This window comes from Colias croceus, chromosome 14, assembly GCF_905220415.1.
Source record: "Colias croceus chromosome 14, ilColCroc2.1".
NCBI lineage: Eukaryota > Metazoa > Arthropoda > Insecta > Lepidoptera > Pieridae > Colias > Colias croceus.
The window spans coordinates 603,589-618,654 of NC_059550.1; the positions used below are offsets into that span (position 1 = coordinate 603,589).

Genomic DNA, 15,066 nt, shown 5'->3' on the forward strand with positions numbered 1-15,066 from the left:
AGTTATTATGTTGGTCTAAACTATAAAGAAAGTCAATTCTTTCTAACACCCAACTGTCTTTATATTATATTTGTTTTTATTTTTTTATCACTTAGATTTACCAGTAGATTATAATAAAATACTGTAAGTATTTGCCTATGTAATCTACACTAATATTATAAAGAGGAAAACTTTGTTTGTTTGTTTGATTGTAATGAATAGGCTCATAAACTACTGGACCGATTTTAAAAATTCTTTCACCATTCCATATCCACAAGTAATATAGGCTAGGTTTTATCCAGGAAATCCCACGGGAAAGAGAACTATGCAGGTTTTTCTTTGAAAACGCGGGCGAAGCCGCAGGTGGAAAGCTAGTTTACAAAATATAGATAGTTTACCACAATTTAATTAGGAATTTTAATAAAAATTTTCATTAACACAAAAATCAAATAACTTATTTACCTCCAGTTCTTTTAATCTTGTGTGAGATCTACTAGAATAACACTGTCTATGACTATCAGTCCAACTCCAGCTATCCAACTTTAAAACACTCGGGGCAGAAGCGCGCGCGTGGAGTTTTTGAACATTTTCAATTCGTTTATAAGTTTTCTGCAGTGGCGACTTTATCGGTTCGATTGACTTTAACGTTCGTTTAGGTTTAACAACATAAGTAGGCCTCTTGGGTTTAACTACATCACTTTCAGGTGTATAGTCGTTTAAAACGGTCGGCAGTTCACTAAATACACCCGAGGTAAAATTTGAAGAACTTTGCTTCGCGCCAATACGCGCGGGAGATTCATGCCGCTTTACAGTCGGATTCGAATTTAAACTAAGACGAGATTTACTAACACGGGGCATAACCCTTTCATAAGCGTTTTTAGGTCTCTGTGGATTTTTATCCATTTATAATTATGAAAATATCGCGTACGTAAAACAACAGTACACTTATTTCAAATCAAAACAGTAAACACTGTGATAAACACGAAAGCATTTGACAATAATTGACAGTTGACATTGACTGAAATGCGATGTCATTGCCAGTTATATTCACAGAGCAAGTAATGTTATATTTATTTATTTATATTCACTACAATAATACAATTCATTATAAATTACATTAAGCTGGCACAAACATAATCTCTTTAGAGATTTACCGCGCGCCAGCGTTTTCGACATAGAAAACAAAGATTCGATAATATTGCCAAACAAAATACATAATATTACCTACATTCATTCACAAAACTAACAAAAATATCCCGCAACATCTAAGTAGGTACATCTTTTATTCAATTATCATAAGAAATAACAATATTGTTCATACAATTTCGTAGACTGTGTAATTTTATATTTTTAAACTTTGACTACCTGTTCTAAAGGAAAAGAGAAGACTGCACTACGTCTACATACCTTAAATTAGGATTTAATCTAATAAGAGGGTTTTTAGGTATTTGTCACCGCTGATTAATTCTATAAATAACCGCGACCCCGACACTGAAAAAAAACGGATTTTTGTTTGTATAGAACAAAATTACTAGGTATGTTAATTCTAGTGGTAAACTCATTCATAGACAGGTAGATTGCATTGAAGTCTTATATTTTGGAATGTACATGTATTGAAAACTGAAAAGCAACATCCATGTCAGTAGTACACAATCACATAAATAATGGTAATATTTAATCATAATACAATAAATTAATCTCATACATATTATTTTTATAGATAACCTTTGTAATAAAAACAAAAACATAAGTTCAACAAAGTTTATTATGATCTTATGTCCTATACTAAATAACTATTCATTGAATAACATAATTCATAGAAAAATCAAGTCTTTCAAATAAATGCTTCTATATTATTTTCCCACCAGTTCATTATGTTTGGTGTCATAGATATTCTTTGCATCATTTTGATACTGTTCACATAAAACTCCAATCTGCTTAGTGACATTAAAAACTAAGTCCTCAGACACACCAGTCTGTTTCTTGGTCTTCTTAACAAATTCATTCTGTACATCTTTCATAGCATCTCTGCACTTTATGTATAATGCTTTGGCATTTTTTGCTAAAGCCTCACGGTGCTCTTTTGTCACTTTAGGCACAGGTACATATAACCGAGTTCCATCTTGCTGAGGGTTCAAATTTAATCCTGAACCATGTATTGCCTTCAGAACATCAGGTATAACTTGAGGAAACGATGTAAAATCTATGACAAGTGTTTTTGGATTTTTTCTTATTATCTGAGCAAGCTCCTGTAATTCATAATCTTTGCCTTCATATTTGACTGCTAGAGATTCAATCGAGCCAGTTGTTGATCGTAATGAGAGATTCTTCGCAAAGTCATCTTTCATTTTTTCGATAGCTGCTTGGCATCGGTTTTTTAGTTTATCGACATCTACTAATTCCGCCATCATAGCTGGGTTTATTTCAACTTTCGCACCCTTACCTTTCTTATCTTTACCTTTGTCTTTATTTTTAGCATAATTCCTTATTCCGATTGTATTTGTATTCACAGAAATAATTCCTACGTTACTTCGAAAAAGGTTAGGGGTTCCATTTCTTGTATTCGTTACTATCGGTATAATCAATCTTTGAAGTAATCGTGTCCCCATTTTCACTAACCAATTTTATAAGATTCAACAATAAACGTGTTTATTAAATAAAATTAATTCAAATTCAAAATAATAAAAATTAAAAATGTGTTAAGACCTTCCTCTATGGTTAAGACAATAAATAAGTTTGACTTTGACAGTCTTCGAGTTGACAGTGGAACTTTGACACATCCTACAGATAACAATTAAAGGATGTAACAAGGTAGGTACACGGATAATGGTAGACCATGAAAGTATATGTATGTCTATATTTCCGTGTTGTAGATCAAATTATGAAATTAATTATTTATAATATTTGGGAGCTCGTTTTATAATTCAGTTATTAATTATTCTGTGATATACCTACTTTCCGCCTAAACAATTAGTGTCATGTCAAATTGAATTGCGACAAATGTCAAAACTGACATGATCATAACATTAACCTATTTTTATAAACAATTTTAAAAATGTCTGTAATTTTTCAGACAGTAAAATTTTGTCTTAATAGGAAATCCTATAATACGTCATATTGCAAATATTTATTTTTTAGAAATCAATCAGGTATTTTATTGTTATTGTAAGTTGCTTTTTATGTAACGAAATATGATTGAGGTTATGTATACTTATAGATACACCGAAGAAGTTTATCAGTTTTGATGAGGTTGTGGCTCAAAGGAAAGCTGAGGCACGTCGAAGCCTTGTAGTACAAGTGCATTCTGAATCGTCGTTCAATGAATTATATGGATATTGTTCTAAGTATGCAACAATTAATGATGTACACCACTACAAAAATTCAAATGATGAGGTAATCCAACTATAATTTAAGACAGTTCGCTCGTCTGTAAAACCTTGTTACAGTTTTTATTCGTAAGCAACTATCGTAGCCATGCAACTTCGTCTATGGCTGCACTGTATAGTTAATTAGTAATGGGTTTTTTTTTTCACTTACCTCTCAATATTTTTCAATCCTTTCCTATTTATTTCTGTGTTTGTAATATAGCCTATAGCCTTGATAAATACAGTATTGAATACAGAAATAATATCCATTTTGAAACAATAGTTCTTGTACACTCAACCAAATAAACATCAGCTGTAAAAGTAAAGATAAGGCTGCTTTTAATAAATGTATAACAGATTATTTTTTACATAATAACTTGTCTATCATCACATACCTCAATTTTTATTATATTTCCAGCATTTCATGCTCATTGAGTTCAATACAGAGGATAACATGAAAGAAGTTCTTAGTACATGCAGCGCGCACCAAAAAGACATTGATGTGATGGCCGTAAAGTCTCCCTTCCTATGGTTCAGAGCAGCTCCAGGTGGGAAACAAAGGTTTCCATCAAATAACAAGATGTTAGCGATCACAAATGGTACTGCACAGGTGGAAGACGATGTGCTGTTTGAGGAACTATTGAATTGTGAAACGGTGTCTCAGCAGATACAGATGTTATATGATAGGACCAAGTTGAACGACATGGACGTAAGGCTGAGGTATATGGTCGCTAGACAGGTTAGTTTTGATGCAATTAACTGTTGAATATTTTTGTAGAAAGGTCAGGCAATTCGAATATATGAATTTATGAATGAATAGTATGGAATTTTAAGTCACTACCATAAGTTTTCCCACGAGGACGCTAGCAGTAATTTGCTTAAAATGTAGGTAAAAACTTAAATCCATACTAATATTATAAATGCGAAAGTAACTCTGTCTGTCTATCTGTTACTCAATCACGCCTAAACTACTGAACCAATTTTCATGAAATTTGGTATGGAGATATTTTGATTCCCGAGAAAGGACATAGGCTACTTTTAATCCCGGGAAAATGACGCAATCCCGGAAATCCCACGGGAACGGGAACTATGTGGGTTTTTGTGTGACAGTGCGGGCGAAGCCGCGGGCGGAAACCTAGTTATATTATACAATTAATTAATAAAACTCGTTTAAAATCCGTTATATTTGTAGTTATTTTTTTTTCGATAAATTGTGCTGTTATTGCTATAATGCGGGCGAAGCCATTATGCTAGTATAAAATGAAATATAGCCTATTTTATGATGCAAAAATCCATACTAATATTATAAATGCGAAAGTAACTCTGTTTGTCTGTTACTCAATCACGCCTAAACTACTGAACCAATTTTCATGAAATTTGGTAGGGAGATATTTTGAATTTTGATACCCGAGAAAGGACATAGGCTACTTTTTATCCTGGAAATCTCACGGGAACGGGAACTATGCGGGTTTTTCTTTGACTGCGCGGGTGAAGCCGCGGGCGGAAACCTAGTTGTGTATAAGTTTATCCAATAAAATAAAGTTGATGATGTTGAATCACTGCATGTTATAAATTTCACGATAAACTCAAAAACTACTTCACCAATTTTAATTCGGTTTTCACAACTGGATAGAGTCGTTCTCTAGAAGGTTGTAGTATATAATTTGTCAAGTAACGGATAACGCGGACGACGCCGTGGGTGTAAAGCTAGTTTAAAAAACTGCATTTGTAATTAACAAATAATAAGAACACTTTCCCCAAATTTCAGATAGAAGTAGTAATAAACAGTCTCTACGCGAACATAGCGATACAGCCCTTTGGATCGTCAGTCAACGGCTTCGGCAAAATGGGATGTGACCTGGATCTCGTTCTGACTAATAGTGTGACACAGGAGATGGTAAGGGTATCTGTATTTATGTTTCTTAATTTGTCGTTATTGGCTCTTCGCGGTATTTTGTTTCATCTATACTTAATATTATAAAGCTGAAGAGTTTGTTTGTTTGAATGCGCTATTCTCAAGAACTACTGGTGCGATTTGAAAAATTCTTTCCGTGTTAGATAGCCCATTTATCGAGGAATAGGCTAGCTATAGGCTATATATCATTACGTTAACACCAACAGGAGCGGAGCCACGCGGGTGAAACCGCGGAGTACAGCTAGTGCAAAATAAAGTTTAAAAAAATAAGTAATATTTTTATTCATTTTTTAATGCGCAAATGTGTTTATTTGTTCATCTATAATATGACATAAAAGAAAATGCTATATAACATATCGGATAATAAGTATGATAGTTAAGTTAGAGATTAGCATATACTTTTTACCGCAATAAAATATCTCATAATCTATTATGACGGGCATTTGAATCACTCCTTACTTTAGAAATTCTGATGGATGGAGTTATTTTTAATTTTCTTTGACAATGCGAGGAAAGACGCGGGTAGTTAGCTAGTCACGCGACACGCTCTGTGTTGAAAACTAACTATGCAAAACATATTTATTTATCTATAAAAATCATAAAGACACATCCAATGCAAATAAAAGCAATGTCTTAATCTGCAATACAATTTTATTCAAGAAATATTTATTGCAACAAATAAATCTGAGAGACGCGTGTATATTATGATCACTATTTATATTTTACTACCCGGCCGCTGCAAAGATGCCGCGGTGCCCGAAGGGTAGATAATTTTGTGTAAGTTTTCAAATGTTTTAAATTATTATCCCAATCCAAGCAGAATCTGTTCAGCCATTCTCGTGGTATAGTGGTGTAACTAGCACGACTTTATTTGATTGATGTCTCCTATTGTAAACCCGTTAGATTATAACCTAGCTCGCCACATAGTGAACTATTGAAAATTTGTGATCCGTAGCATTCGCTTGCAATTTAACGCATTGTTTATAATTTCGTAAAAATACCAATACATATATCACATATTATACTGAGAATTAACTTTTCCTAAACGTCCGTCAAGTGCAGTTATGAGATAATCAAATTAAAATGTTTCATCTAATTACCAAACAAATAGAGTATTGTGTGATTTTATGAAACCACGGTCAAATTGAAACTTCTTTTCAAATGATACACATTTAACTCCATTAAAGTAAAAATAGCTTTTATCCCTACTTCGCGATTGACTGTCACGTGGCATACAGCACACACACCGAAAAAGATTGAAACAATGTAATAATAATTTCACTTAATCTTATTATTTAACTATAATCTTCAGATGGACCAAAACCGTCGGCTGGTGTACCAAGAGAGGAAGTACGAAGGTGGTCGCAGCCCCTGGCAACGGCACATGGAGCTGGTGGCATCTCTTCTAGAACTTAGGATCCCAGGAGCCGCCAGGGTCACCAGGATTCTAAACGCTAGGGTCCCGATTGTGAAGTATTCGCATGAGATCAGCGATCTGGAATGCGATCTTTGCTATAATAATATGTAGGTATTTATGTGGTAAAAAATTCCTGTGCTTTTTCATAAATTGATAGGTTTTTATGGTAACAGAGTTTCATGAAATTCATTTGTAATATTAGAAAGTGCAAGTTCTCTTCTTTTTGAACCGACTTAAAAAACAGGACGAGCTTCTCAATTCGGCCGGTATTTTTTTTGACTTAATAATTTGAAAGCGTAACAAATATTAAGAATAGGCAAAAAAAAGAAACAAAATAACTAATAGCCAATTTAAAGCTTTCAACAGTTATAAATTTAAAAAAAAATGCAACATGTTTTGCTAAATTCATGTCATGTTGTTATTTTTCCTGTTAAAGCAGTATAATGTCTGCACAATAACTTGTCGTGTATGCCTGTAATGATGTTTTTAAATATGCAGGTCCGGCGTGTACATGTCAGAGCTGCTCTGGCAACTCGGATCCCTGGACCCTAGGGTCCGGCCGCTCACAGTCGCAGTACGTCGCTGGGCCCGAGCCACAGCACTGACCACACCGCACCCGGGACGGTGGATCACCAACTTCCCGCTGACGCTGCTCGTGCTGTTCTTCCTGCAGCAGCCGAGACAAGGATCCCGGATCCTGCCAAATTTGAAGCTGCTTGTTGATATGGCTGGTGTGTAAAATCTTCTAGTTATAAGTTAACTTGAAAGTTACAAAACTGCTGGTGCTTAAAAAAAGTGAGGAGGCACTGTCCTGTTAGTGTTTAAGCTACTGGTTGATGCAGCAAGTGAGTAGACACTGTATTATTACTGCAAAAGCTGCTGGTTGATACAGCAAGTGAGTAGAAACTGTATGATTACTGCAAAAGCTGCTGAATTAAGCAGCAAGTGAGTAGACACTGTACTGTTACGTTTAAAGCTACTGGTTGAAGGAGCAAGTGAGTAGACACTGTACTGTTACTTTTAAAGCTGCTGGTTGATGCAGCAAGTGAGTAGACACTGTATTATTACTGCAATAGCTGCAGGTTGAAGCAGCAAGTGAGTAGACACTGTACTGTTTACAGTAAAACGCCACTGTTTGTCAGACAGTGAGCGAGTTATTGCCAAAATTAAAGTTACTTATATTTAAAATGGTGTACCTTTTAATTAGCGTACCTTATTATAAATAAATAAATAATATTATCTGTTTCGTTTCTTAAGTTAAATATTTGTGGTCTTTAAAACTAAGGATGTTTCAATCTGTTTTAATATGTATTTTCATTTTTCTTCAGGGAAAGAAGACATCCGTATAACCGAAGAGAATCTCAACTGCACATTCCTCCGCGACCTCAATAAGTTGCCCGCAGACAGCTACGGGCAAAGCGATGACGACTTGCAAACTCTCTTGTACCACTTCTTCGAGTTTTACGCGCAATTTAACTTCCAAGATAAAGCCATCTCCATCAACGAAGGAGTGGCCTTGAGAAAACCGAACGGACAACCTCTATACATAGTAAACCCACTAGAACCAGCCTTAAACGTGAGCAGAAATGTCAGCTATGAAGAATGTGAACGGCTGAAAACAGAAGTCAGAAATGCGGCTTGGCACTTGGAGAGTATCCTGGATGGAAAGAAAACGGAAGACTGGGGCATCCTCGGGCTCATAGAGAGACGATCTTCTCGAGACTTGAAGAAAATACTCCGAGTCGGAAATACGCATAGACTGGTCTCAGTAAAAGATTTATTCGCAGACGATGGAACGTCTCCAGAAGCGGGGTTTAAAAGTAAAATGCAGAAATTGGTAAAGACTGACAAGGAAATAGAGGATAGTGTTAAGGAAATGAAAGAAGAGGCCAAGGAAGTAAAGGAAAAGGAGAGGAGGTTGAAGTTCAAAAACACGCAAGTGGCGAAGGAGGTGTATAGGATACGAAGGAATAAATTGTTATGATCGTTGCTTTGTGTATGAAGGGTTTTAGCGAAATTGTTGAATGTGTTTGATTGACCTGTATTTGATGGTGTAAATAAATAGTGTTATACAAAAAAGCAGTGTTTTTTCCTTTTTTGCAACCGTATAGTGTATGGCCTTCAAGAAATCGAAGTTTTTTACTATATGTATCTTAAAATCCTATTCATATAAATATCTCAGTATACTTATTTGCTTTTTTTTTGCATAAGTTTATTTCATGTTTTCCTGTATCTTCAGTGTGAATCTATGCTAAGTAATTATTGTAAATATATCCTTTATGAACAAAGTCTAATGTATGCATTAGTGACCTAAGAATTAGAGTAAATAAAACAATTGAAATATTTTTGCGTTTTTTATTATTTAAAAATAAACCAATAATTTGAAGTGATATGCTAAGAAAAAATAAATTCACAGTATCTTTGTAGAAATTATCGTAAATACAGATATTCGGTAATCCTGTGCTATACAGCATAATATTGATTGGTCAGTATAATAAATGGGGGTAAAACCACTCGGCAGAGCTAGTATATGTATAATATTAAACTAGATACTTTTTGAGAATCGTATGCCTACAATTCATTAAAGATTAACGCCCATCCGCCTTGGTACACGTGTATCGATAAATTGCAAAACGAATGACGATGAGTGAGTCGAGTTAGCGCAGTCTAGCGCATAACGTCATGCGCTGTGCTGCGCTTCGCCATATTATCTGCGCCTACCCTTATGTGTGGACAATGATGTGATCTGATCATAGATGGTGTTGAAACACTCATCTCGTAGTCGAATCGCTCTAAAACATTTATGGGGTCAGCAGTGAATATGTTAATTTCGTTTTTGTGTAGTTGGGCTTCTGTAATTGTAGGCTTGTTTCTACATAGGTATTTATCGCTCTGTTAGTAAGTTTAAAACGTTGTAATTCTTTAATATAACATATTATGTTTGCTAATATCTATATAATATATATAAGAAAGTCGTGTTAGTTACTCCACTTATAACTCAAGAACGGCTGAACCGATTTAGCTGAAAATTGGCAGGGAGGTAGTTTAGAGCCAGGAGAAGGATATAGGATAATAAATACGTACCACGGGCGAAGCCGGGGCGGACCACTAGTATGTATATATAATGTCTATATATCCCAATATATTTTTATATACTTATTGCCGTGTTAATGCGAAACAGTAAAACATACGACAATCGTATGTTTTACTGTACCTCAAATAATATACCTATTAAGATACCTATGCTAAGAGCCATTTTACGACTTGCTGATGAAATGATTGAGAGCATCATTTTTGAAAACTTTTTGACACATATTTGATATTTTCAAACATTCATTATTATTTTAATTGGCACAGTATAAGCTTTAGCTTTCGGATTTGTCTGTGGGATTTGTTCTGTTTACGGAACAAATCCAAAAGTTGTCTGGCTATCAGAAATTTAAATACATATTACATTTATATTATATTTATCTTACAAAAATATCAAAAACTTAAATTTATGAGAATGTTTGGATGTATGTCCACTTGATACTATGTCAAACGAATTTCACTGAATGGATTTTGATGATCAACAGACTAAGTTAAAACAGTTATAGCTTGCTTTTGCCCGTGGGAGAAATCTCGCGGTCCCAACTTATTACACATCAGCCCTCAGTACGATTACGAAGTAAATAAAACAACATAATATTTTCTGAGTATATTTATTTTCTTACTTACAAATAAAGTTTGTACTAACTACTACGAAATAATTAAAAATCACAAAGTCAGGACAGAAATGTATTCACCTTAAGTAATTAATCTAAAACACAGATGTTTGTGCTATTTTAATTTATTTTACATTTAGAATTATAGATTATTATGAAATAATGAAAAAATAACAAAAATAGACCATCTAACAAAACTACTCTAAGGCTTGGTTGCACCATATTTTAGCTATAGTAAAATATGGTTAAAATATAATGTCAAATTTAACAATAACAGTAACGGTGACTCGAACAGTGACAGCGAAATGGGTAACACCAACGTATTTTTTAGCATAGTTGATGTTCTCAATAGTTTTTTGTATTCGACGCTTCTGACAGTTATTTAACATTAACTATAGCCACAGAATACATAATAGTAGCTAAACGCTACAGAACGGACACTCTCCGCCTCCCGCAAAAATTAAACACTTACCTCACCCCGCACGATCAGACATGTTATGGTACCCATTTCCCCGCAAGGACGATACCAACGACGTCTTAGACGAAACGCAACGAAGATTGACAACATTAATCAAATTGACTTAAAGCAATTTTATTATTTTGGATTTGTGATTATCGTTTTTCGTAGAAAATGGTTAGATATTGTGCTGTTTACGGATGTATTTCATCAGAAAAACGCGAGTTTTTTTTTACGCTAGTCACAAATGTGCCAACCATAAAGAGTTTACACACACATTTGCAGTCTCTACAGTGTTACTGTCAAAACTATAATTTTGTATGGAGTGTCCGGGGTGTGCTATAGCTAAAGAAACACGTTAATTAGTGTTAATATTATATCGTCTGCTATAAAAGTGTCAAATGGGGCAACTCATATTTTCCCTAACCGTTACTTTAACATGTTTCTAATTGCTAAAGTAACACGGTGCAACCGAGCCTAAAATTAAGATAACTATTATTTCTTTATTGCATTTTATTGCCGTGTTAAACAATTATTATGAGTATTATTTTCTTAGTAGTCTTTACATTATCTTAATATCTAAAAATTATAAAATATTTATAAGTTTTTATTTCTACTCGATAAAGAGAAAGTAACAATAAATAGATATCTATAATAAGAACGCGTTTTAATTCGAAAAAATAAGTTTAGCATGTTTCGGTAGTTTCTGGTGAAATTAAAATGATGAAAATAACAAAACGACTAATAGCCCCAAATAGAGTACCTACTGTTCTACTCCAAATAAGGGGAAAATTTAGTTCTAAATGTTAATATTTGTTCTAGTAAAATCGTTATTATATTATGTCTCTCACTATATTATGTGAGGAAACCACGTTCTCAATACAACCTCCAATTAGAAAAAAATGCAATATATTTGTACAATCGACTTTCTTGAAAAATTCAGTTAAAATACATTTTATATATTTATAGAAAGTTCAAACAGTAAAATTTAATTGCATTCCATATCACTGGATATAATTATTGTATGAATTATCAATTAGATTTAATTTTTAAGTTAGAGTTCTCGGGGAGATGTTTTAGTGGTTATGAATAGAAGTACACAGTACAGTGCAATATGAATCTATACTAATATTATATAGCTGAAGAGTTTGTTTGTTTGAACGCGCTAATCTCAGGAACTACTGGTCCGATTTGAAAAGTTATTTCGGTGTTAGATGCCTATTTATAAGGCTAAGGCTATATCATCACGCTAAGACCAACAGGAGTCGAGAAACGCGAGTGAAACCGCGCGGCACAGCTAGTACAATATAAAACCTCAATGTAAAGTGAATAAATCTTCAAACAACATCGTTATCTTTGGATTAATCACACCATTAGTATTATTTTTGGAAATTAAACTTTTATACGCGACAAGGTTCTGATTGCACAGTTTTTCGAAGGTTTCCATATACAGTGGATCTTTTATAGTTTTATTTATATATTCGCAAATAGATTTATCGTGATTTTGCTTGAGTGCTCGTGCGCAGGTCGCCGTGAGGAAAGTCTCTTCGGAGAATATGTTGTATCGCTCGTTGGTGTCGAACACACGCCACTGGGAACAATTAATTAGTTTTTTATATTAAAACTTTATAAAATAACTAGATTTCCGCCCGCGGCTTCGCCCGCGTTTTCAAAGAAAAAAATGTCCTATTCTATGCCTTCAGCTACCTACATATCAAATTTAATAGTAATCGGTTCAGTAGTTTTTGCGTGAAAGTGTAACAAACATCCATCCACCCATCCTCATTCCTCACAAACATCTGCATTTATAATACTTGTTTGTCGCCTGCGTTTATAAAGAAAAAGCCCGCATAGTTCCCGTTCTTGTGGGATTTCCGGGATAAAAAGTAGCTTATGTCTTATTCTGGGTCTTCAGCTACCTACAAACCAAATTTCATTGTAATCGGTTCAGTAGGATTTGCGTGAAAGAGTAACAAACATCCATCCATCAATCCTCCCTATATTAAGACGTATTGAAGATATTTGAAAAAAAAAAACTTTTATTAAATTAGTTATGTATTATTGATATCACTTTTATAGCCAAAGTTCCTCTGAATTTAAAAGTAAATTTACACCATAGTTTGTCGTTAATAATCCACAAATTTTTTAATTTTTTTCTACAATAATGTAACAAATGGCGTATTTGAAAATATTTGTCAACTTGATTTGTATAGATTATACGTAAAATCTTAATTTAGTCTCTATGATTATGAATGCCTGGAAGAGATCACTTCTAAGTGATAAGGCCGCCTAATAAACTATACTGTTTTTTTGTTCTATATATTAGCAATAAGTTTTCTATGTATAGTTTTATTGAAGAGTAAATAAATAAATAAAAATAATTGTAGAAATGAAGGAAATGTGTTTGTGTTGACTTTAAAAGTCGTATAGAAAAATGTATTTACCTCATCATCTATTTCATCGTACAGAGATACTTCCGACTTGAAGTCCAGCAGCGCCAGTAAACACAACAACTCCATACCATCGCTTGTCTTCTCAATCAGTTTCATCAAATACTCCACAGCCCTGCTCGGTATCACCTCCACCATACCCTCATATACTTCACATTTATTATCTGTATCGAATGACGTGTCAAATTTATAGTCTGTACAATTTGACGTGCACCCGTGACCTGTCACAATTGACATTTCATTATCTGTGCATTTTTTATCTGTGTCGAATGACATGTCGAATTTATAAGCTGTGCCCAATTGGTCCTTGTCAAATGTGTCGAGTAGAGTCGAGTTGGTGATGACGTTGGAGATCCTCTGTCTGTATGTTTGTTCGTCGTCCTCTAGGAGTATAACTAGCGTGGCCCACACCGTTGCTCTGAATTCGACTGGAAAAAAATAATTTCAATTATTGTAAAATATGATTATTTATTTCTATTGTAAAAACTAAAAATCACGCTTCGAATTCGTGTGTGGAAAGTTTTAATTAAATATTAAATTTAAAGTGTATCGAGTTTAACAGAGTCGATTATATACAAACATACAGATGAAGGTAATAAAAGCGTATTACAAATACATAATAAACCGTTATTGTTATTAAAAAGTTACTGCTCGCCAATTTCTGACATCAATTAATGCATTAGAAAATATAAATTCAAATCAATATATTCATAAAATCTAAATTCTAGAAGCCTTCATCTAGAAGCACCTTTAAATCGTCATAACATATTATTAACATTTACCACCGATTCGGAAAGCAATATCTATGGAGAAGAGCCGGCAAGAAACTCCATAGTTGCTCTTTTAAAATCATGTCAGTATTACAATTAAGTTTAAGTTAAACATTTCGAACGGTACTCACATAACTCTTTTCCCCTCAAATCGACATTCAAAGTCAACAAACGATCGAAACTCTTCTCCAGAAATTCCACAACAACGCCTCTCGTCTCTTCGCTTTTATCAGAAAAAGAGCATCCATAGATCGTCCTTATTTCCTCCAAAATCGTTTTATCCACACGATTATTTCTTAGTTTTTTGCTCACAAAATTAGTCAAGCTCTTCAAGCATATATGGGTCACTGCCTCACTTTGATCTTGCCCTAAATAATCATTTTTCGCCACAATATTCGCTTCTGAATCTTCTAAATTCAGTAATTTCAAGGCAGTCTGGGAGCACTCTAGGTATTTAGCATTTTTCAATATATCACACAACAATTCCACATAATTATAATTTTTCCGAAGTTGTTCTAAGCAGTTTTCCAGGATTGACAATTTTTCATATTCTTCGGTTTCTTCGTGTATACTTAATAAATAGTTCATTATTACGAGAACCACTTCGTAGGTGTCGTGTTTTAGGCATTTTTGTACAAACAGACACGTTTCGGGAACATCGTTATGTATATTGAGAATTTTGAGGTATATTTTGACGATGCTCGAGAGACACATTTCTCTGCCTGAGGTTATTTGTGACGTTGGTCGTTTAAATAATATATCGCGTAAGAGCGGTTTCATTTCTTTGATGAATTCGGTATTTAACGGCGAGGGGAATCTGGAAAAATCATAGTTTTCTTAAAACAATACATTCATAATGCTTCTTTACGTTTTTTCTTTAAATAAATTTTATTATATCTAGTATTAGGTGTGCCCCGCGGTTTTACCGATCAGTAGTTCCTGAGATTAGCGCGTTCAAACAAACAAACTCTTCAGCTTTATAATATTAGTATAGATAATGTCTATTTAT

At 34.0% G+C, this 15,066-nt stretch overlaps 4 protein-coding genes across 4 annotated transcripts in view; 1 reads left to right on the forward strand and 3 right to left on the reverse strand.

The window, feature by feature from the left end:
* LOC123697449 (probable serine/threonine-protein kinase nek3) overlaps positions 1-924 on the reverse strand; it is a 106,437-nt gene extending 105,513 nt beyond the window's left edge. The window contains exon 1 of the mRNA XM_045643970.1: positions 442-924. Within this exon, the coding sequence (XP_045499926.1) occupies positions 442-882 (441 nt within the window). The 5' untranslated portion in view covers positions 883-924. The remainder of the gene's footprint in view (positions 1-441) is intronic.
* An 802-nt stretch (positions 925-1,726) lies between these two features.
* On the reverse strand, positions 1,727-2,713 carry LOC123697241 (ribosome-recycling factor, mitochondrial). Its single transcript, XM_045643680.1, has one exon. It carries the CDS (start codon positions 2,586-2,588, stop codon positions 1,833-1,835), a length of 756 nt encoding a protein of 251 aa, XP_045499636.1. The 5' UTR covers positions 2,589-2,713; the 3' UTR covers positions 1,727-1,832.
* Positions 2,714-2,986: 273 nt separating this feature from the next.
* On the forward strand, positions 2,987-9,021 carry LOC123697393 (poly(A) RNA polymerase, mitochondrial-like). Its single transcript, XM_045643889.1, has 7 exons — positions 2,987-3,128; positions 3,197-3,372; positions 3,763-4,083; positions 5,113-5,241; positions 6,572-6,783; positions 7,175-7,407; positions 8,005-9,021. The coding sequence occupies exons 1-7, from the start codon at positions 3,035-3,037 to the stop codon at positions 8,658-8,660; spliced, it is 1,821 nt and encodes a 606-aa protein (XP_045499845.1). The 5' UTR covers positions 2,987-3,034; the 3' UTR covers positions 8,661-9,021.
* Positions 9,022-11,200: 2,179 nt separating this feature from the next.
* Positions 11,201-15,066, reverse strand: part of LOC123697537 (thyroid adenoma-associated protein homolog) — a 29,139-nt gene continuing 25,273 nt past the window's right edge. The window contains exons 25-27 of the mRNA XM_045644082.1: positions 14,189-14,874; positions 13,282-13,715; positions 11,201-12,428 (exon numbers count right to left, since the gene is read on the reverse strand). Coding sequence (XP_045500038.1) covers positions 12,153-12,428; positions 13,282-13,715; positions 14,189-14,874 — 1,396 coding nt within the window. The 3' untranslated portion in view covers positions 11,201-12,152. The remainder of the gene's footprint in view (positions 12,429-13,281; positions 13,716-14,188; positions 14,875-15,066) is intronic.

Coding starts and splice junctions, on each gene's coding strand:
- LOC123697393 (XM_045643889.1), top strand. CDS start 3,035: ATGTCTGTAATTTTTCAGACAGTAAAATTTTGTCTTAATAGGAAATCC. Junction 3,129..3,196: donor ATTTTTTAGAAATCAATCAG/GTATTTTATTGT, acceptor GTATACTTATAG/ATACACCGAAGAAGTTTATC. Junction 6,784..7,174: donor GATCTTTGCTATAATAATAT/GTAGGTATTTAT, acceptor TTAAATATGCAG/GTCCGGCGTGTACATGTCAG.
- LOC123697241 (XM_045643680.1), bottom strand. CDS start 2,588: ATGGGGACACGATTACTTCAAAGATTGATTATACCGATAGTAACGAAT.